Raw genomic sequence first — 18024 nt, forward strand, 5'->3', positions numbered from 1 at the left:
ATCTATTAAAAAAGAAACCTTCTTCGAATAATATAATTCAGTATACGATTACATGCATATTACTCTAATAACGCAATTTTATTATATAGCGAGTGAGGAATAGCATTTAAAACTATTGTACACATTTTATCTTTGAAGGAAAAAACCGAAAATGACCAAATTTTTATAGAAAGTAAATTACGTTCGTTAAGTAGAAAATTTAGTATCTCGAAGATAAAGCATATGTTTCACACAACTTCTTCCTTAATATAAAATACTTATATACTGTGATATGTAACATAATTTACAAACTTGTTATTATTCACTCAATTGTTACAATTAAAACAAAAAAATAAAAATGTAAAAAATATATAAGATAATGTATAATGTTGAGTACGTTTGTAAAATGCATAATTTGTTGTATGATTTTTACAACGATATTTATTTAGCGTGCGTTGCAAATCCGGCAAGCATCTTTCAAACTTTTATTATTAACTATTACAGAATATTCTTTCAATAAACTCTTAAACTTTATTTAAAAAGTGTCCTACACAGCGATCTAAAGTTCCATGGTATACACCGCAATTTGCCTTGCATTAATGAAGCCACGTAATAGTGACAAAATTGACAAAGTATGCATTTAAAAACTTTAATTATTTTGTCAAATAATTTATTAAATATATAAAAAGAATATTGCTTTTTGATGACTTTTCTAAATTGAGATATTGTGATTTTTAAACGTATAATGATAGTAGTTTTTTGCTTCAAATTTCTGTAAATTTTCCTGTAAAATTCGTAATTTATTGCCTATCCCCGCAGGGTTCGCAATCTACTACCAATGCTATCCTTGTCCTCTCACTTTAACCCTTTGGACCAACGGCTTAACGTCTCTTTCCGAAAGACGGAGCCCAGTTTTTTTCGCACAAGAGCCTATCTTGCACAGCTATCGGAAAAAACATTTCCATGCTTCATGGCTCTATAGTGGACTCGACTGGTTCCTCAGATTACGAGTCTGGCGCTCTACCACTAGACCACACTGCCGCCCTTGCTTCAGATTTTTTTACTTTGAGATTTCGAGATAAAATTAATTATATTTCTATAATTAATAATATCTCACAAACTATATTCTATCCAAAATAAATGATTTCATACTCATTGGAAGCACTAGAATCTTAACTTTCAATTGAAACCAAGAGATCAACTTACTACGATTTTTCTTTATAAAGATATTGATTATATTATTATAAGATACGATTATATTAATCAAATAATTATTAAATAAAACGTGTGTTAAATCTCAATTCAAATAATAAATCATCTTCGTTTTAATCAGAAAGTGGAAATTAAATTCACCAGCAATATCTTTCTTTAATATCTTTCTTTTAAATCAAAGAGAGAAATAAAAATTGATTTGTGCTTTTAATGTATTAAAATAGATAATTGCCCTGCTTTCGCGGTAATTTAATTTTACATTCTCATCAATTACAAATTCTACACATATGTGCACAATGCACATACACAAACAGATATTTGCAACATATTTAAAAAACAAACCGAGATCGGGCATTTTTCATACAAAAGAATATTTGTATAAAAATAATAAAGAAATATATAATTGTGTGTCATATAAAAATAATCAGAAAGTAAATTCCGTTTAACTAGAAACAAACGCAATACGAAAAGTCGAATGGCTAGCTATCACGTTATCTTTTACCGTGCACAATAAATTATTAAATAACACATATGTATAATTATACATATATATAATTATATATATCTATATAAACTTTGATTACAATATTGCAACATAATTAGACAATATTAGATAGCGAGGGTTGTGTCCTTTAAAATGTTATTTAAAAGATTAAAGATCGTCAAAATTGTTAACATCTTCGATAAGAGAATACAGCAAAGTTTCAACACAAGTCTCAATAATTATCAAACTAGTCAAAGTTATTAGAAAAGCATATTTGATAAGAGCAAGTAGATGGTAGCGACAACTAGTGAGTGCTTCACGACGGGATCTCGAAAAATTGCTCCTGTTATTAGAAAAGCATGACAAGCAAAAAAGTTACAGAAGATATTCTATTGCTACCTCAGCTCGTCAATCCCTGCCGATGCATAAGACGTGGATACGTGCCATGCGTACTGTTAAAAAGTATGCAGTGGCACAAAACCACATCATGCTCACTGAACGTATTAATGCACAATACATATATCTTTTTCAAAAGAATTTCACGATAAAAAGTTGTGGATTATTCATTAAAGTTTTAGATTAATGTTGTATAATTGTGACAAGAACGATTCGAATACCTACTAAACCTCCTCGCTCAACATGCTTCCCGCGTAACAGGAGCGATTTCTGAGAAATTATAGACGACTCCAAACTCGAGATTCGCCTTTCCTTATAATCTAAAATTATTTTTTTCATAATTTTTATGATTTTTCAAGCGTCTTACCGAATGCATAATATATTTCTCGCTATTACTTAATAATAATAATTTAATATTAATATGTATTGTTTATTAAATTAGTAATGTATTTATTTATTACTTTTTCTTATATGTACGTATAAATAATTTAAGCTGCGAATACACAGTGCTCGTGTTCGGCGAAAAGGTGGAAGCTCCGAAATGCGACAAACGACATTGAACGAATGTCGAGAAATATATTTATGTATATTAACAATGATATGTGTTCTTTGATGCAAGAGAAACTCTTCCGAACAAGCTTAAACGCTAAAAAATTTTAAAATGCTACTGCATAATATGCTAGCCAACGAAAAAAAGGAAACTACGAATGCCGTCGCTCGTGCTCGGCAGAAATTAAGACGGTCCGAAATGCGATAAAACGACACGGGACTAATCTCAAGAAATACGTTCATCTTATCATTGTTATGTGTTCTTTAATTAATGTGAAGCATGATCTCTCGAACAAGATTGAACGATAAAGGTTCGAGTTATAAAATGCTTTTGCATAATGCATAACCAACGATTAATAAATTCTTATATATACCTCAGCAACCACCACATATATAAACATCATTCAACAATGACATAAAATATATTGTAATTAGCGCTAATGTGATTGCAGTATCATTAATAATACATCGCATTAGGGAGGAAGTTGTGACAGCGTCAACGACGCTGCTTTGGAAGCAAGCCACTCGCTACTTAAAATAAAACTTTAAAAATCAGTTAGCCAAAACATCAAAATATTCATGAGTTTTACGATAGACGTTGCCGTGCACGCTGCAGCGCGCGCCGGCATTCCCAGACTCGGCGATCTAGGTCAAGGCCAATTTAGAAAGTAAATCAATAATGTACAGCTGCTCGTCGAAAGTAGGTCAAGGCCATGTGTCGCTGGCTTGGCGCGAGAAAAAAAAGTCTTCCCTATCGTTTATCGCAAATATCTGGGCAACCACCAAAGATATAGAGATGATTCGAAAAGGACTGTTTAGTTTATACTCTGCACTACTGGAATATCTCAATTTTTTTACTAACACGTACGTCCTTTTGTTTATTTAACATGATAAAGCGCGCGCGTGCCGTAAAGATCGAGCGACAAATGATTTCTGATGACTTACATAAAATGCTTATATCTCGGCAACCGTAAATGATAGAAAGATGATTAAGAAAAGACTTTGTACTTTATACTTTGCTCTATTGGTATTACTCACGTGTATTGTTTTATTATGATAAGATAAACGTATTTCTTGAGATTAGTCGTGTCGTTCGTCGCATTTCGGACCGTCTACCTAATTCCCGCCGAGCACGAGCAACGAGATTCGTAGCTTCCTTTTTTTCATTGGCTAGCATTATGCAGAGGCATTTTATAACTCTTTATCGTTTATTCTTGTTTGAGAGAGCATGCCTCACGTTAAAGGACACATAACAATGATAAGATGAACGTATTTCTTGAGATTAATCTCGTGTCTTCCGTCGCATTTCGGACCGTCTAATTCCCGCCGAGCACGAGCAACGAGATTCGAGGCTTCCTTTTTTTCGTTGGCTAGCATTATGCAGAAGCATTTTATAACTCTTTATCGTCTAGTCTTATTTGAGAGAATATATACTTTGCATTAAAGGACACGCAACAATGTTAATATAACTTCATTTTTAAAAAATTTGATAAAATTCGTATATACTGATTTATTCACGGATGCTTTCCATTTATTGACACAAGTCGACACAAACGTTCAATCTTTCTTTGCAATGAGTAACAAAAGAACAACACTTGTGTCGAGTTGTGTCAGTAAATGGAAAGCACCCAATAAATCGGGCTTATACGAATTTTAATGAATTCTTTAAAAATGAGGTTATATTAACATTTTTATGTGCCCTTTAAAGTAAGGCATGCTTTCTCCAACAGGATTAGACAATAAAGAGTTATAGGACGCTGTTGCATAATGCTATAGCCGACGAAAAAAAGGAGCTACGAATGCCATTGCAGTTCGCTCGGCGAGAAAATCGGAGCGCCGAAATGTGACAAACGACACCTAAACAAATCTCGAGAAATACATTCATCTTATCATTGTTATGTGTCCTTTAATGTGAAGCATGCTCTCTCGAAGAAGAATAAACGATAAAGAATTATAAATGCCTTTGCATAATGCTGGCCAACGAAAAAAAGGAAACTACGAATGCCGTCGCTCGCGCTCGGCAGAAGGTAGAAAGCTCCGAAATGCGACGAACGACTTTATAGACACATCTCGAGAAATACGTTTATTCTAACATTGTTATGTCCTTTAATGCGAGACTTGCTCTCTCAGATGTAATTAGATGCTAAAGAGTTTAAAATGTTGCTGCATAATGTTAGATAACAAGAAAAAGATAGCTGAGAATGTCGACGGACGGCGTTGGACAACAAGGTCGGAGCTCCGAAATACGATACGCCGCGACAGTGCGCGACTGAATCTCGAGAAATATGTTATTTTATGTATCCTTAATGCGAAGCCTACTCTCTCGAACAATATTAGACGATAAAGAGTTTTAGAATGCTGCTGCATAATGTTAGCCAACAAGAAAAAGGTGGCCACGAGTGCCGTCGGGCGGCGCGGGCGCTCGATTGAGAGATTCGAGGCTCCGAAATGTGACGAACAACACTGGATATATCTCGAGAAATACATTCATTTTAATATCGTTATCCTTTAATGCTTATTCTCTCAAATGTAATTAGACGCTAAAGAGTTTTAAAAAGTTTTAAAATGCTGCTGCACACGTTAGACAACAAGAAATAGGTATAGCTGAGAATGCTGACGAGCGGCGTTGAACGACAAAAGTTCCGAAATACGATACGCGACACCAAATAAATCTCGAAAACTAAGTTTATTTTAATATTGTTATGTATCCTTTAATACGAGGCATGCTCTCTGGAATGTGATTAGACGATAAAGAGTTATAGAAAGCTGTTACATAATGCTAGCCAACAAGAAAAAGGTAGCCACGAATGCAACCCGCGTGCGGCACTTATTGTTAGTGAGAGAAGTCAAAGCTCTGAAATGCTACAAACAACATATTGGATGTATATCTCGAAAAATATGTTTATTCTAACATTGTTATGTGTCCTTTAATGCGAATTAAGCTGTCTCGAATAAGATTTACCTAACGATAAAGAGTTATAGAAAGCTGTTGCATAAAGCTAGCCACTGAGAGAGAGGTAGCGCGAATGCCGACGGGCGGCGTTGGACGATAAATTCGGAGATCCGAAATACGATACGTGAGACCAACTAAATCTTGAGAAATACGTTTCATTTTAACATTGTTATGTGTCCTTTAATGCGAGGCATGCTCTCTCGAATGTGATTAGACGATAAATAATTATAAAATGTTGTTTACATATTAGTTAATGAGAAAAAATAGAAGCTGGCGTATGCCTTTGCTCGGCGGAACGTAAGCTCTGAAATGCGACGAACGATTGCAGGACATATTTCTAGAAATATATTTATTTTAACGTTGTTATGTGTTTTTTAATGCAAATTAAGGTGTCTCGAACAAGATTCAACGATAAAGAGTTATAGAATACTGAACATAATTCGCGTTGAAGATATAAACGTTTAATGAAAATGATGAATGCGGCGAAGCGCGCGATTCTTATTTGGCTAGCTCGCGCTTTATTGCTTTAATAAACTAAAGTACATACGTGCGAGTAATACACGTGAGTAATACCAAGAGGGCAAAGTATAAAGTACAAAGTCTTTCTTTAATCATCTTTCTATCATTTACGGTTGCTGGAGACATAAGCGTTTTAAGAAAGTCGGAAATAATTTGGCGCCCGATCTTTACGGCACGCGCGCGCTTTATCACGTTAAATAACGGAAGGACGTACGTGTTAGTAATAAAATCGAGATATTCCAATAGCGCAGAGTATAAACTAAACAGTCCTTTTTGAATCATCTCTATATCTTCGGTGATTGCTCAGATATATTTGCGATAAACGATAGGGAGAACTTTTTTTTCTCGCGCCAAGCCAGCAACACATGGCCTTGACCCTACTTGAGCGGCGGGCGGTTGTCATGACGTCACGAGCAGCTGTACATTATTGATCCACTTTTTGGCCTTGACCTAGATCGCCGACTCCGGGAATGCCGGCGCGCGCGGCATCAACGTCTGTCGTAAATATTTTGATGTTTTTGCTGATTTTTAAAGGTTTATTTTAAGTAGCGAATGGCCTGCTTCCAAAGCAGCGTCGTTTATTATACGCTGTCACAGGTTCCTCCTTAATGTGAGATGTATTATTGATGATATTGCAATCACATAGATGTCATACATCCATGCATTAACGCTAATTACAAAATAAATAATTGCCGATATAAAAGTGAGCAGTTCTGATCGAGTAGAGCACGATCTAAAAAGTGCTTTTTGAATAATCTTTCTATCGTTTGCGGTTGCCGAGATATAAACGTTTAATGAAAATGATGAATGGCGAGGCGCACGATTCTTTTGGCCAGCTCGCGCTTTATTGCTTTAATAAACGAAAGTAATACATTGTGAGTAATACCAATAGGGCAAAGTATAAAGTATAAAGTCTTCCTTTAATCATCTTTCTATCATTTACGGTTGCCGAGATATAAAAGCGTTTTATGAAAGTCAGAAATCATTGAAGCTCTCTGAAATGCGACGAATGACACCGGTTAAATCTCGAGAGATATATCTTTATTCTAACATTCTTATGTGTTCTATAACGCAAATTATGCTCTCTTGAATAAAATTACACGATAAAGAGTTTATTGTATTTCGGAGTTTTCTACCTTTCCGACATTCGCATTTATCTCTCTTTCTCTCGTTAGCTATAGCATTATGCAACAGGTTTCTATAACTCTTTATCGTTTAATCTTATTCGAGAGAGCCTAATTCGCATTAAAGGACACATAACAATGTTAGAATAAACGTATTTCTCGAGATTCATTTGGTGTTGCGTGTGATATTTCGGAGCTTTGAATTTGTCGTCCAACGCCGCCCGTCGGCATTCGCCTCTACCTCTTTCTCGTTGGCTAGCATTATGCAACAGCATTTTATAATTATTTATCGTCTAATCACATTCGAGAGACTATGCCTCGTATTAAAGAATACATAACAATATTAAAATAAACGTATTTCTCGCGATTCATTTAGTTATTGTATTTCGGAGCTTCGAATTTGTCGTCCAACGCCGCCCGTCGGCATTCGCAGCTACCTTTTTCTCGTTACCTAGCATTATGCAACAGCATTTTATAATTATTTATCATCTAATCACATTCGAGAGAGCATGCTCGCATTAAAGAACAAATTAAAATAAACGTATTTCTCGCATTCATAGTTATTGAGCTCGAATCGTCAAACGCCGCCCGACGCATTCGCAGCTATAATTAGCTAGCAATGCACACATTTTAATTATTAATCATTCGAGAGAGCATGCCTCGCATTAAAGAATACATAATAAATTAAAATAAACGTATTTCTCGCGATTCATTTAGTTATCGTATTTCGGAGCTCCGAATTTGTCACCCCACGCGCCGCCCGACGGCACTTCGTGGCTACCTTTTTCTTGTTATCTAACATTATGCAGCAACATTTTGAAACTCTTTAGCGTCTAATTACATCTGAGAGAGCAAGTCTCGCATTAAAGCATACATAACAATGTTAAAATAAATATATTTCTCGAGATATGTCCCAGTGTCGTTTGTCGCATTTCGCAACTTCTATACAACCTTTCAACCGAGTCGGCCGAGCACGAGCACTGCATTCGTATAGTTTCAGTTATTAATACATATAGTACATTAAGTACATAAAAAAGTAATTAATAAAAACATTATTAATTTAACAAACAATAGATATTAATATTAAATTATTATTAAGTAATAGCGAGAAATGTATTATGCATTTGTTAAGACGCTTAAAAAATCATAAAAAATTATAAAAAGAATTTTAGGTTATGAGGAAAGCGAGAATTTCGAGTTTCGAGTCGTCTATAATTCCTCAGAAATCGCTCCTGTTACGCGGGAAGCATGACGAGCGAAGAGGTTGCAGGAGCTATTCGAGCAGCGGCACGTGGCGGCACGCCAACCCCCACTAATATTACCCATTGCCGTCGGAACGGCGGGGCGGGGTCGCGGCGCGGACGCCCAGCCTACGGCCAATCAGAGCGCTGGCAGTTACGTCTGGAAGGGGTAGCAGGCCTCCACGCGCTGACCAATGACCGCGACGATACGAGGAGGCAATGTGGGGAGGCAACACCCGCGCTTAGAATACCTCCGTCAACCTCCTTGCTCATCCTGCTTTCCTGATATATCAGGAGTAAATTTCCGAGATTTCGCCGTGCGAAACTTGAGTTTCGCCCATCTTATCATCTAAATTAATTCTTTTATTAACTTTTATCATCTTCTAGCATCTCTACGGATGCGTAATTAAATTCTCGCTGTTTTTTTAATTATAATTTAAGATTGTAATATTGTATTAATCTAATGACCAATATGTTTAAGGGTTCTTTAATGCGAGACATGCTTTCTCGAATAACATTAGGTGATAAAAAGTTTTAAAGTGCTGTTACAAAATGGCGAACGACGAAAAGGATGGAAATCAGAAAGGCGACGGGCGACAATCAACGATTCTTGAGAAATATCCTTTGTCTTAATGATTCAATTCTCCTCGCCTTTTTACAATACATTCTAAAACTTTTATCGTTTAATTCTTTTCAAGAAAGTTATATGTCTTATATCAAAGAACATATCAACGTTAGTATTAGCTCGTCGGTATTTGCAGCTACCTTTTTCTTGTTGTCTAACATTATGCAACTGCATTCTAAAACTCTTTATCGTCTAATTACATCTGAGAGAGCAAGTCTCGCATTAAAACATACATAACAATGTTAAAATGAATATATTTCTCGAGATATGACCCAGTGTCGTTCAGCGCATTTCGCATTTCAAAACACCCGCGGAATACCTCCTGCAATCCGGACAACCTCCTTGCTCAACATGGTTTCCTGATATATCAGGAGTAAATTTCCGAGATTTCGCGGTGCGAAACCTGAGTTTCGTCTACTTTATTATCCGAATTAATTCTTCTATTAACTTTTATTGTCTTCTAACGTCTCTACTGATGCATAATTAAATTCTTGCTATTTTTTAATTATTATTTTAGATTACAGTATTCTATTAATCTAATTATTAATATAGTTATTAATTATGTTCTTTTGAATAATTTATGCAAACACAAAATGCGGCAGAAAGTTTCGCATACTGAAATGTAAAACGTATGCAACAGCATTTTAAAACTCTTTATTGTCAAATCTCGTTTGAGAGAGCATGATTTGCATTAACGGATACTGGATACATTACATAACAATGTTAAAATGAATTTATTTCTCGAGATATGACCCAGTGTCGTTCAGCGCATTTCGCATTTCAAAACACCCGCGGAATACCTTCTGCAACCTCCTCGCTCTCATGCTTTCCTGATATATCAGGAGTAAATTTCCGACATTTCGCGGTCCGAAACCTGAGTTTCGCCTACTTTATCATCCGAATTTTAATTCTTCTATTATATGTATAACTTTTATTATCTTCTAACGTCTCTACTGATGCATAATTAAATTCTCGCTATTTTTTAGTTATAGTCTAAGATTGTAACAATGCATTAATCTAATAATCAGTATGATTATGTGTTCTTTAATGCGAGACATGAATAACATATTAGTGATAAAAAGTTTTAAAATGCTGTTACAAAATGGCAATCGACGTAAAGGATGGAAATCAGAAAGACGATGGGCGACACTAAACGATTCATGAAAAATATCTTTGTGTTAACGATTCTCGTCGATCGCTTTTACAGCGCATTCTAAAACTTTTTATCGTTTAATTCTTTTCGAGAATGTATGCCTTATTGTGTGTATAAAACAATTCAACGTTAATAAAAGGTATTTCTCGTTAATCGTTCAGTGTCGCAAGTCGTTTTTCGGAGCCGCCACTTTCTTATCGATCGCCATTATGCAACAGTATTCTAAAACTTTTTATCGTTAAATTTTTTAGAAGAGACCATGCTTTCGTTAAAGAATACATATATAGTGTATCGCCAACATAAAAATATATCTTAAAATTTGTCTAGCGTCATATGTCGCTTTTCGAAACTTCTTCTTTTTCGTTGAGTTATGCAATTATATCCTCTTTTCTCACTTTCTAAATTATGAATGATGTGTTAAAAATGCTTGGAATCTTTTACAAAAATGAATATGAGAGAAAGAAGATTATTGAACCGTTCGCACTCAATACCAAATATTTTATCTCGTATTATATGTTTTTAAGATAGAATTTAAGTAACTATTATATAAATATAGACTTTTTTTTTAATCTGGTATTGCTGTTATTACTAACAATTATCTTTTATTTATATGATTATTTTATTGAGAAAAAGGATATGAAATAAGACTGAATTATAATTTAAGTACACTTTTATATATATATTTAAAGAACAATTATTTTATCTATTTTGTACATAATATGTAGACGTATACAACAGAAATACTTGAAATAGAATTTAAATTTATGATTAGAATCATACAGAAATAGGGTAATTACTTGCACAAATAAAAACGAATCGCGTTAGGTCAGGTTATTACAATTGTATTCCAATAAAGAGAAAACAAACTCAAGAATCTACAGTTAGCTGAGTTTCAGGCAAAAGCACTTTTTCCCCGGGTTTGAAGGCAGGCATTCCAAGATAAGGACAACTGGCACATCTGAATGCGTCTCCTAGATAACACTAAATAAAACATAAAAATTTGACATTTAAATTTATACAGTTACATCATTAAATATGACACTTTGATGAATTTCGGGGAAAAAAGCAGTAGTATGAAACGTACATTTCCACAAGAAGATTTAACAGTGTTTTCCGGCGCATCTTTGCCACTTAATTCTTCTGCGAGTCCACATGAACAGTCCTTGCACGCTTTTCGCTTGCCCGTTGTCGCACAGACTGAAAGTATTAGATATGTAGATAGATATGTTTGTGTTACACAAATTCACAAATTCTCTTTGTCCAAATTGTAAACGAAATAGAAATGACATACGTATTTCTTTTACTTGTATGTGAAGGTAACATTCAACGGAAACCTTGCATTTCCTGTTATAATTTAATATAACGAAAATCTCACCTGTTAAGGATGACGCATCTGGCTTTACAAGGTCCGATTCATCCAAAAGTTCATCTTCATCTATTAAATCTTCTTCTACCGGGTCATCTAATTTCCATACATTAGTTGCCTTTTTTGCGAATGAAAGGGGAATACTGGAACCCACCTAAATTATAACAGAAAGCTGTGAAAGGTTTCCATTGAATGTTACCTTCACGTACAAATAAAAGAAATCAATTTACCTCAAATGATGGTTTACTCGCCGATACTGTGCCAACTTCTTTTACATCGCTATATACTTTTAGCAAAAGATTTGTGCTCTCCAGATCAAAGTCCTTCGGGTCTGTATCTTTTACTTTGAAACCAGATAGTTTCAAGCTAGATATTCTGTCGGAATACAAATGTGTGCCTGGCTTTCTATTTGGTAGCGGTTCACGAATGACGAGCAAACCGTTGGGTTTCAGAATTCTCAATGCTTCCGCTAAGAAATCCTCGTTCGTGAAAAATTGCTTAAAAATTGCAATGACGACGTCGAACGTAGATTCACCATAACTTTTTCCAGCTATTCGAAAACCTTGTGTAACATGTTCTAGAATACAGAATAGATTAGCATTACAAACAACATGAATTTTCAACGTCACAAAAACCAGGTAAATGAAACGTGGAGTATAACGAACACTCACCTTTATTTAAATCTGATAAACTTGCAATTTGCAACTTGCCGGAATCTCCGACGTGTTGCTTGATCATGGCGATAAAATCTGTCATGTCATTCGAGGGCACGTCGTTCCCTGACACGACGAGAACCTCGTTTCCCTCCTTGACAAGAAACATTATGCCGCGACAGCGATTGACGTGGCGAACAATAATTCTCAGGGAACCGAAGCTGCAAACAATCGGTATCCTTTGTGGAGTTACAACGTAAACGAAACTAGAAGAATAGCTAGTCTTCAGAAACCGGGCTTACGCAAGATTGAATAAGCGTACCTCTCAGCACCTCTCAGGTCCGAGTTTTGAAGAGGTTACCTTCGCTGTTGTGTATTCTCGAGCGAATGAACGACTGTCGAGACACGCGCACGCGTGTATCGCCTCGTTCAGGTATCAAGGAAACACGAGGCCCAGTTCCTTTCGCTTGCGTCTTTCTTACTCGGATTCTCTATTTTTTTTTCTTGTATTTTTATATCTATACTCGTTTCGAATGCGAAAAATCTCTAGGAATGCAAATAAAATGTAGTCAAAGTTATTAATCGAGTAAATTTTTCACGAGAGACAAAAGTCAAATTTAATCAATTTTTTATGAGAGGCAAAAGTCAAACTATTATTTCTGAAGGAAATTCTGGATTATTTCTGGACTAGACACGTATACATGCATAATTTCGAGACACGTGCACACGGACGGTATATGAGCATTGAGATACCGAGTATGCCCCCAATTTTTGCAATTTAAATATTAAAACGTCATTTTTCATGAAAGTAAATATAGATTTTATTGCGTATTTTAATCCATCATTTTCATCGAGATTATCACCTCGTCGGGTCAGATTTACATGATCGTTTTGCTTCTCTGTACAATTTATATTCATATAAAATATATGTACATATAAATAAGTAAACGGTTGATATCCATACTCCGTATTATACAGCGTAACTGAATAAAATATATATTACAGGAATTATGAACTTGTATAAATACAGATTGCCCCACGCTATATATAAATGCCGATCTTGAATATTTCGCTAGTTTCTCATTTGGGACAAAAAATGTTTCAGATAAAGAGTTCCATAATTTTGAGATGTAAACACGATGCGTAAGACGAAAAGTTTATGCACCATTTTACAACGAACGCTGTAAAAACTCCATCGCCAGGTATATTTCCCTTCTAAAATCATAAAAACTTGTATGCGAAACATCTTTTTCTGAAATTCGAAAAATAACTTGATATACTCAAGATGGACACTCAAAATGAGATAACTTGTACATTATTAATGTTTGGGATATTTAGAATCAATCGGCATAATTGCGACAAAAGTAATAAACAGAATGTCGTAATATTGTCTATTAACCGGATTGATATTTATTAAAAAAAAAAAGCATTAAAAATGATAGCTAGCCACTAATTTAATCGTCTGTAAATATTAAAATTGTTCCATTCACGTTGTCGCGATTATTCCGATTGTTTCTACGCTTGTATATTCTGTACCGCGCCGCATACTCTTCATTATATACATACTTAATATCTTCAACAGCTCACGGGCATGTATAACATCGTCGCAGAAATGCAAAATTGTATACACGTAAAACGTACAAAATATCTTCTCTGGCAGTCGTAGTCATGTTGTACTGGGATTTATTACAAAATATAAGATTCGAATTCGCGTAACAATACATTATCGTTCGTATTTCGTACGTGTCTACGAAACAAGCGATGCGCCAAGCGATGATTCACATTGTAATACAAAACTTATTGTTAATATCAAACAATTATTATAACCAATAAGAATTAAACCGCGAAAAGTTGTAACAAAGAGAGCCGAATCTTGTTAGAAAAATGTATAGACGAATACAAAATAACAATGCCGTTATACTCATCCTATCGCCGCGATTAATACTAATAGTTAGTTCTGCCTAAAATTAACATTATCTATCACATATTACATATTCATTTTGTGGACCATTTCCTCTTCTCGTCACTCTCAAAGCCAGAATCTAGATCGTCACTCTGACACTTTTTCAATGTACAACCCTTGGAGTTTTGTCTGCAAACACCTCGCTCTATGAACAACTTCTTAATACTATCTACTAAATGTTCAAAAAAATTCGGGTAGCCGTCGTATCCGGGAAACACATTAACATCTATTATCGCGTATTTCCCAGTGTGATTTTCAATTACAACATCTATCCCAACTAGAATAAGACCAAATATCTCTCGAATATTCTTAACAATCGTTTCGAATATTTGGTAATTTGGCTTTACAGTTAAAGGAATGTCTTCTTCGGACAATATAGACCACTTGGATCTGCTGCAGCTTTTCGATATATCGTGCGAGTTGAAGAATATTGTACTCAACGAATTACAGTCTTCTTGGTAAAAGTTTTTAAAGCTGGGGCGCTCGACCACGTGGAAACGATCGCCCACAACGAATATCTTATATAAAATAGCGTTATGATTGATGAAATCCTGAGCGACGCAAGGTAGTTGACAGTCTTTCAAGTCTCTTTCGTTGAAGATAATCATCATCTGAAATTAGAAAGTTAAGAGCAATTTTTATCAAGCACTTTATTTGCTTCAGACATTTTCGTAGGTATCTTGCGCGAAATATTTACCTTGTGCGCGTCGCTCGAACCATACGCGATAAGCGGCTTACAAACAAATGGGTATTTAATGCCACGCTTTTTTAATGTTGCTGCTATCTCATGGAGCATTCTGCTTTTGATTTCTACAAAATTAGGAGTAAATATATCTGAAAAAATAAATAAATAAATGTTAAACATTAAGCTCAATTCCTGTGGAGTTCATACTTATGTAACTATACGTATTATAAATACATACCTTTCAACCGACAGCCTTCCTGTATAAATTCGTAAGATTTACATCGATTGCTTAAGTTCCTAATATTGTCCAGAGGATCGATAACGATCAGATCTGGATGCTTGGCAATGTACTCTTGAAGTCGCGAAACAATATCCTCAGCCTGTAAAAGAGATACGTTATAGAATCTTTGACAACCCAAACGGAGTAAATGTTGCCCTGAACATACATTTTTATCACCACTTTCCGCATGCGACTGCATATCTGTCAGCTTGTGTAGGAAAACGTGTAATGGTCCCTGCTTCTCGAAGCTTAAATTCACGTCGATCTGAAACACAGATAAAAGATTCAAAGACATTAGAAACGCTCCTCAATATTGCATCTGCAGAAATAATGCAAAAAAATTATCGAATGGAAGGAACGTTGATACGTGTATCAAAAGAGAAAGATTTTGCAAGGATGACCGATTCGCACAGTCATTTGGGCCTAGCAAAACCATGGAGCTGAACCTAATGCAATGTAGACAATCCTACGTATAATCTACACATTACATATATATAAAAACTATACATTTGTGAGTAATAAAGAATGAGAATAAAAAAAGTTGAGAGACCACGTGCCATGTAACTTCACTCCATCCCACGCTAGAATCAGAGTATTGCACCTTGCAATCAGAACAAGAAAAATATACTACGTGTAATATATGCACACAAAACTCTCTTTTTTTTTAGTTACAATATAAATTAGAGAAAATTATTTTCGCGCGTGGGCCAGCGTATCATTATTTATTTTTCACAACGTTCCTCGAAACACATGGAGATTAATGTCGCCGAGAGAATAACGCATCTCGACCGTTCCTCCGCGTCGCGGAAACAAGCCACGCCGGTGGCCAGCCGCTCACCATTTTCAACCGAAACCCCTCGGACTCGCATATGTTCTCGAAATCGGTCCAGTTGAACTTCTGCCGCTTCCTCTCGGGCACCCAGTACCCGATGACATACTTGTCGCACATCCTTCCGTCCTCGCTCGCGCCAGCCACGCCGCGCTGACACCGATCACGTGCGGATCGGCGCTCGTTCGACGGCGCTCGTACCTCGCGTTCGCACGTCGTCGTCGTCGTCCCCGGAACGAGACGGTCGGCAGCTCTCATCCTCGCGGCACCGCTCGCACGATCCTCCGCGAGGCCAGTCTCATACTTGCGCAGCGTGGCGTGGCACGACGAGGTTAGGTTCCGTCTCGCGTTGAGGCTCGCCGTGTCTCCGCGCTCGTCCACGCTCGTCCACGCTCGTCCGATCCGTCGACGGCCGTCCTCGGGGAAGACGTCTTCTCGCCGAAAATAAAAACCTCACCCCAGCTCGGTCACGGTTTTCCTCCTTTCGTCGCACGTCGTCGGCAAATCCTATTGTTTACCTTCCGACACACACGCTGCACGCGCTGCACACGCCGCCGTCGCCGCCGGAAATATATCGCTTATATATCGGACGTGCGTGATCGCCAAGTAAACACGCCGTTCCTCCGGCCCACTCCGGCCGAACAGTTTCCGGACCTCGGAGCTGCTCGGAGAACGGCGATTGCCGGTTTTACGACCGCGTTATTCGAAGAAACGCGGAAAGACGCACTTTTTTGATGTTTCTTCTCCAGGTTGCTCAAATGTGCTGCTGGCTTTTCTGCGCCGCGAATAATCGGGGCTTCGTAATCGCTCGAGAATGTCGCAAACAACTTTCCGCGGTTATCGTAAAAAAAAATTAAAGTGTAAAGTGCGATCAATGCAGGGTTAACAGATAACACTTGTGATCTAATCTATAAATAAATATTTTTTATATGCATATATTGAATATGACTATGACACTGTTCTAGTTAATCCTTAATTGCAACTTTAAACGTGCTTAAATTTTTTTTTCTATTTTATATTTTATATCTAATAATTAAGAGAATATATATTTTTTATATGACCAGTCCTTTTTTCGCAATATTTTATATTTTTATTTTATATTTTATAATTAAGAGAACTCTTAATTATTCTTTTATACTAGACTTTTTTTTATATGACAGTCCTTTTCGTGATAAAATCCATATGTGATGAAGGATTATTTCCCATCAGCAATATTGCAGGAACATTAATATTATGACCCAAACACCGCATGGAATTTTCCGATAGGAATGGAACGTTTGCTGAAATGTTCTGTATTGATAATACAATCTGTTATCAAGACACAAGTAAAAATCGTTGGAGAGAAGATCTGCGCCATCCATGATAAGTCGAGGTAGCGCCGGCGAATCCGCGGCTCGGTCTAAACGTGGCCGGAACTTTCCAGCAGAGACTGCGACAGAAATGAGAGAACATTAGCACACAGCTTCTTCTTCTTCTTCGCGTCTCCTCGGCACACTTACCATCGTAGAGTCGTTCAAGGACGTTAGCATGCTCCTGGTAACGAGAACCGTCACGCTGCTGTCGCGATCCATCGGGTTATCCTCGATTAAATCGCGTCTCTTCCTCAGGACGCGCACCTCGCCGAGGGAATACGAGCACGAGCTCGGCATATACAGCTCACCCTCGGAATGAGACGTCTCGGGGGTAGTCCCGATCTGAAACCGCGAGACGAGTTAATTTGACGCCCACTAATCAAGAATTCTTGGATTGCGCGGATTGCGCAATAAAACCCAACGGAGTTGCGACGAAATCATATGTCGTTGTTTCGCAGAGCGCAATTCGGTTGATGCGATAACGTTTGATCACATTACTATGCTAATTTATATCATCATTTAGCATTAACATGAGTAATTTATGGCATTATCATAATGAGAGAGGAGAATAGCGGAAATTTCTTCCTACCGTTATCTATTTCGACTTAATATTGTTACAAAATTTCTCATTATACATTTTACGCGTTTCTGTCTCCTTTCT

At 36.6% G+C, this 18024-nt stretch overlaps 3 protein-coding genes across 7 annotated transcripts in view; all 3 read right to left on the minus strand.

The window, feature by feature from the left end:
* Positions 1 to 10893: 10893 nt before the first annotated feature.
* Positions 10894 to 12688, minus strand: Ciapin1 (cytokine induced apoptosis inhibitor 1). Of its 4 annotated transcripts, none has more exons than XM_071788213.1 (6): positions 12577 to 12688; positions 12273 to 12475; positions 11832 to 12178; positions 11611 to 11755; positions 11320 to 11432; positions 10894 to 11216 (listed from the first exon to the last, which is right to left on the minus strand). In XM_071788213.1, the coding sequence occupies exons 2-6, from the start codon at positions 12421 to 12423 to the stop codon at positions 11103 to 11105; spliced, it is 870 nt and encodes a 289-aa protein (XP_071644314.1). In that variant the 5' UTR covers positions 12424 to 12475; positions 12577 to 12688; the 3' UTR covers positions 10894 to 11102. The 4 variants fall into 4 exon arrangements, with proteins under 4 accessions (XP_071644314.1, XP_071644312.1, XP_071644313.1 ...); XM_071788211.1 differs by having other exon boundaries at positions 12557 to 12670; XM_071788212.1 differs by having other exon boundaries at positions 12273 to 12493; positions 12577 to 12662.
* Positions 12689 to 13050: 362 nt separating this feature from the next.
* LOC139819062 (inositol-tetrakisphosphate 1-kinase) lies at positions 13051 to 16833 on the minus strand. Its single transcript, XM_071788209.1, has 5 exons — positions 16021 to 16833; positions 15349 to 15447; positions 15141 to 15282; positions 14915 to 15051; positions 13051 to 14828 (listed from the first exon to the last, which is right to left on the minus strand). Exons 1-5 carry the CDS (start codon positions 16267 to 16269, stop codon positions 14250 to 14252), a joined length of 1206 nt encoding a protein of 401 aa, XP_071644310.1. The 5' UTR covers positions 16270 to 16833; the 3' UTR covers positions 13051 to 14249.
* Positions 16834 to 17287: 454 nt separating this feature from the next.
* Positions 17288 to 18024, minus strand: part of LOC139819054 (uncharacterized) — a 63031-nt gene continuing 62294 nt past the window's right edge. For both annotated transcript variants that reach the window (XM_071788197.1, XM_071788198.1), the window contains 2 exons: positions 17511 to 17705; positions 17288 to 17440 (listed from right to left, as the gene is read on the minus strand). In XM_071788197.1, coding sequence (XP_071644298.1) covers positions 17411 to 17440; positions 17511 to 17705 — 225 coding nt within the window. In that variant the 3' untranslated portion in view covers positions 17288 to 17410. The remainder of the gene's footprint in view (positions 17441 to 17510; positions 17706 to 18024) is intronic.

Source organism: Temnothorax longispinosus, chromosome 9 (assembly GCF_030848805.1).
Source record: "Temnothorax longispinosus isolate EJ_2023e chromosome 9, Tlon_JGU_v1, whole genome shotgun sequence".
In the NCBI taxonomy this organism is placed as follows: Eukaryota; Metazoa; Arthropoda; class Insecta; order Hymenoptera; family Formicidae; genus Temnothorax; species Temnothorax longispinosus.